General features: G+C 51.1%; 1 protein-coding gene across 2 annotated transcripts; it reads right to left on the reverse strand.

Moving 5' to 3' along the window:
- Positions 1-440: 440 nt before the first annotated feature.
- Positions 441-4,149, reverse strand: LOC132471082 (G-protein coupled receptor 61-like). Of its 2 annotated transcripts, none has more exons than XM_060070100.1 (2): positions 3,867-4,149; positions 441-2,466 (listed from the first exon to the last, which is right to left on the reverse strand). In XM_060070100.1, exon 2 carries the CDS (start codon positions 2,265-2,267, stop codon positions 801-803), a length of 1,467 nt encoding a protein of 488 aa, XP_059926083.1. In that variant the 5' UTR covers positions 2,268-2,466; positions 3,867-4,149; the 3' UTR covers positions 441-800. The 2 variants fall into 2 exon arrangements, with proteins under 2 accessions (XP_059926083.1, XP_059926082.1); XM_060070099.1 differs by having other exon boundaries at positions 3,918-4,146.
- Between the last annotated feature and the right edge of the window lie 851 nt (positions 4,150-5,000).

Genomic DNA, 5,000 nt, shown 5'->3' on the forward strand with positions numbered 1-5,000 from the left:
TAAACTGTACATTTTGGTATGCAATGACTAAAAGGCACATTAGGCTACCTAATGTTTTCAAGTGACAGCACAGTCCTGCCATGGGAAATGCTCTTTCTAGATCATTTTGATTATATTTAATGTTAGAATTTAGAATTGTCTTTGCTATCATTGCCATAGCACAATTGAACTGATTATTAGTTGAACATTTTTGTAATTTTCGTAAACAATGACCAATTGATCATTGATTCGTCGTGACATCTAAATATTTTGTTATTATTTATATTTCAAATGGAGGAAAACTTCCTATATCTCAAGGGCCCCTTACAATATTACAGTAACATAATGGCCATGGACATGTGTTCCTAAATGCTGCCCAATATATCCTGAATAAATGAATCTGAAAATATTGAGCATTAATGACATTCCTGCCAGCCCACACATAAAATCAAACAGGTATCTAATTTGTACATCTTTTAATTTTTTTAACGTATAACATCAATAAAAACATTCAATTTACATCAAGTCATTTTCTATACAGGGCAGAGAAGTTATTTCCAAGGCAATAGGGTAATTGTTGTTTTTTCTCATAAATGTTGTTAAGAAATTACGTAGAAAAATTAATTTCAGAGGATTTCAATTGAAATTCATTATAATTTGAATGTATCACAAGTGCATTTTTTTGCAATGGAACAATAGAAAATAACCTAGCTAAACTCATAAGCTACCATCCGTAACGGATTTGGGACAACCTTCAGCAAAACGATGCCCTGAAACACAATAAACAACGAGATAAAACGATACAATCCTCCTTCGTGACCCTAACTGTCTTTTATTATATGGTTGTTTTTTTTCACGTGCTCACTCTCCGTGAACTCTGCCGTGTCCTCGGCGATCTGCCCGGGAATCCTGAAATCGATGGGAACGGCCTGCGGGGCTTGAGTGGCCTGAGCGTGGACCGTGGGGCGGCACGCCTCTCCCTTGGGGCTGGACGTGCCCTGCGAGTCCGGGGGCTCGAGGTTACACCCCGTGCCCTGGAGGAACTGCAGGAAGTTCTCCTCGATGGAGCCCTCGCGGCCGTCCAGGTCCTCGTCCTCCGGGCGGGCGCGGCGGAACAGGCAGGGCACGTGCTTGCCCAGCTCCTCGCGGATCTGCCTGTTGAGGCAGCCGTAGAAGAAGGGGTTTGAGGTGAAGCAGAAGTAGCCGATCCAGGTGACCACCTCCTCCAGGGAGGCCAGGGCGGCGGGGGGGGTGGCCGCCACCGCCGAGTACAGGTGGAAGGAGAAGTAGGGCAGCCAGCAGCAGAGGAACTGGCCGCCCACGGCCGCCAGCACGGCCGCCGCCTTGCCCCCGCCGAAGGAGGACCTGTGCGGGGTGGCGCGGCCCGTGCCCGTGCCCGACCCCGAGCTGGTCACCATGGTGGAGCGGCTGCTGATGGACTCCAGCCGCTGGCGGCGGGGCGTGTCCATCCAGGTGGGCAGGGGCCCGCGGTGCATGGCGGCCACGCGGGCCACCTTGAACATGTTGCAGTACACCACCAGGATGAGCAGCAGCGGGCACAGGAAGTACACCAGCGTGAAGAGGACCATGAACACCAGGCGGTTGGAGCCCCCCACCGTCCAGTGCAGCGAGCACCGCCTGTGGCCCCCCGGGGACGGCGCCGGGGGGCCCCCGGGCCCGCCGCCGCCGCCACCGCCTCCTCCGGCCCCGCCGGCCGCCGCCACCCCCACCCCCACCCCGCCCCCGTCCAGCAGAGGGCCCCGGCCGCCCTGCAGGAGCCAGGCCACCAGGGGCAGGACGGACATGGCCAGGGCCTTGACCCAGATCCCCACCAGCACCGAGGCCACCAGGCCCACGGTCATCTTCACCTCGTAGCGCATGGGGTGGATGACGTAGTAGTAGCGCTCCACGTTGATGGCGGAGATGGAGAGGATGGCGGCGCTCACCAGGCACACGCTGAGGAAGAGGTAGCTGCGGCACAGCGCCTCCCCGAAGAAGGGCCGGCCGGAGAGCATCCCCAGGGGCATCAGCACCAGCGCGGCCAGCAGGTCCACCGAGCACAGGTGGAAGACGAACGCAAACTTGTGGAGCTGCGGCGCCTTGGCGATCACGGCCATGACGGCGCCGTTGCCCACCACGGCCAGCAGGTCCATGAGCAGCATGGCCAGCAGGGCTAGGCAGTGGGAGAGCGCCCAGTCCTGCGCGGGGGGCACCAGCGAGGCGGACATGTTGGAGGCGGAGTGTGCGTGCGGAGGGCTGTGTGAGGAGGAGTTCCACGAGGGCTCCATCGAGGCGCGAGGCGGGGCAGGCGCGAGGCGGGATCCGTCACAGGCCCATCACCCATCCTTCACAGCCGGGGAGCTTGGGGTGTGGAGACGAGGTCAGCAGCGTCCCCCCGGTGAGGGGAGCCTGATCCGAGGCACGGTGATCTGGGTCTCTGGGACACATCTACAAAGACTGCTGTCTCCAGAGCGGTCAGAGTAGACCCTGAGGAGAGAGCGGGAGAAGAACAAGAGGATTGTCATCTGTTTGCAGCGAGGGAATGGTTCTGTTTGGTATCGTCCCCCTCGGAACAGAGAGGGAATAAGTCATCCACGCTTCTATCTAGGGTCCACCTGAAATCTGTCGTGGGAGCCGAGTGCACAGGAGCCATCCAACTGAGTGTTTGTTGCCATCAGTGTATCGTTCGGAAACAGCAAAAATACATCGGTTCAGTTATTCTTGGGAAAGCTGCGCAGGAAATCAGGTTAAATCTATTTAAAGCACACATCCTGTCAATGCATGAAGCGCGAGCTAATTCCTGCACATAATCCTATTACTCTAAAGCCATTTTCATTACCATTAATAATAGCTACCATTGAAAACGAATTTCCAGCCTCGGAATTGTACTAACGCAGTCACTGTGTGTGTGGTGTGTGTGGTTTCAGTTCCAACAGGTGAACTCTTCATGTTTCTTCATGTATGTATTTTTACCAAACGCTAGTATGAAGATGGGTTGTCCTAGGTTTGAGTTGAACCCAGCCGCCCTCCTACCTTCAACAACAAGGTTGAGTGGGGTCACAGGGGCCAACGGCATGTCGAAGAAAAACAAACAGTCCTCTATGGAGGTGGCGGCTTTGTGTATGTGTGAGTGTGTGTCTATGTGTGTGTGGGCATGTGTGCGTGCATGCGTGTGTGCGGGCCGGTGTGTCCGCGTGTGCGTGCGTGTGTGCATAGCCAATCACCATGATACATGTGGTCATGTTTTGGTGTACCGGTTGTAAAAATACAAATCATTAGGAGACAATTTAACGAGGCACGGTTTCCACAATCAGAACAATACATCCCAGCTCCTATACATGACAGCTGCTCGGGGAGCAATGGTGTCCGTCACGTTGGATGACTGGATCCTCTGTGATCAATGGACCTAATTCTCCCAAGCCTATCTGTTCACCCTCGCCTGGCGTAGTCATGTATTAACGCCTACTCATTCATCCATCAATCATTTATACATCACACTGATTCTACAACACCGGAGCCCTGACAACACTGTTCTAATCCCAGGCTGGCAAACAGATTCACTCCGCTGAGCTTCCACACTACGTGGAAGGAGAACCAGGTAGAGGAGAAGTAAGCATGTAGATAAAAAAAAAACAAAGAGCATGACAGAAACAGAGAGTGTGAGGGGGAGATAGAGAGGGAGAGAGAGAAGGGGGGATATAGATAGAGGGAGAGAGAAAGAGAGAGAGATAGCACGAGAACACTCGATCAGAAGGCGCGATTAATCCTGGTATAGCCAGAAACTACAGCATTGGTTGTTATGGTCTTTTTGGTTTTGAGGCTACGACTGAGAGCCGGTTTAGCAGGCAGCAGAGTGAGGTGGACGGCGGAGATGAAGCACGGTATACCTTGTGAATGGTGGTGAGGTAGTTCCCGCTGAAATAACCTGCTCTTCTTACCATCTCGCCGTAGACCTGGTTCCTCCTCTTGGAAAACCACCGCCAGCAGAGGTTTGTTCAGGACCAAGCCGTGGAGAGGACGAGAAGGAGAAAATGCTGGCTCCCTTTTTTTGATGATATAAATGCTTACACAGAGATGCTCCCTCTCCTCTCTCTCTCTCTCTCTCTCTCTCTCTCTCTCTCTCTCTCTCTCTCTCTCTCTCTCTCTCTCTCTCTCTCTCTCCCATACACACAAACACTGACTGCAGAGATGGAGCAGGAGGCAGCGAGTAAATGGGTACCAGAGCAACTGGCCACCCAGGGTCCTAGTGCATGCGTATTCCTTATATTGGAATAGTTTGATTCTTTACATTTTTAGGGAAGTGCGTCAATACGAATAAGAATTCAAAGCCATGCAAAATTGCAATAGCGTCAAATACGTTTAGCCCACAATGGATGATACGGATGAGCAACATCTGTACAGATTCAACAACTGTGCTAACTTAACCCTCATTTTCTGAGCTAAAATCTCGCCTTCAATGTTACTTGTGCATGTGTGTGTCTATTCTACATAGAACGGAACACATTCAGCTAACCATACGTGTAATGATCATTTTCATATTTTAACATAGAAACACGTCCACTGTCCTTCCGTCTCAGTTCACCATATTTATAAATCAATGGTCATTTTAACTGAGGTAAAACAATTTAGAAAATGGGCCACAGCCACCTCCGTAGGTGGCTTCATCAAACTGGGGCAATTGCTGATTCTCCTGTTGCCACGGAGATCTTTCTTCACATACAGTCTTGTCTCGTTACAATTTCCAAGGTGGACAATGAAACGTTAAATGTTATATTTAATGTGACCGCAATAACTCCGCTGAAGGAGCAAACACACATATCCCTTGTTCCGCATCGCTTTCATTCATTCATCCTCCGTTCCAAATAAAGGTTTGCGCGCATGCAAAGCCTTGTATGTCGATATTCATTATGCATATTCAGTGCATGTTTTATTGTATTCCGAAAACATGCACTGATGATAACATCACATGATAATGAACGCTCAGTGCTTCAAGTGAAGTGATCTCCATGTATGCCTGTGTA

Source organism: Gadus macrocephalus, chromosome 13 (assembly GCF_031168955.1).
Source record: "Gadus macrocephalus chromosome 13, ASM3116895v1".
Lineage (NCBI taxonomy): Eukaryota > Metazoa > Chordata > Actinopteri > Gadiformes > Gadidae > Gadus > Gadus macrocephalus.

Coding starts and splice junctions, on each gene's coding strand:
- LOC132471082 (XM_060070100.1), bottom strand. CDS start 2,267: ATGGAGCCCTCGTGGAACTCCTCCTCACACAGCCCTCCGCACGCACAC.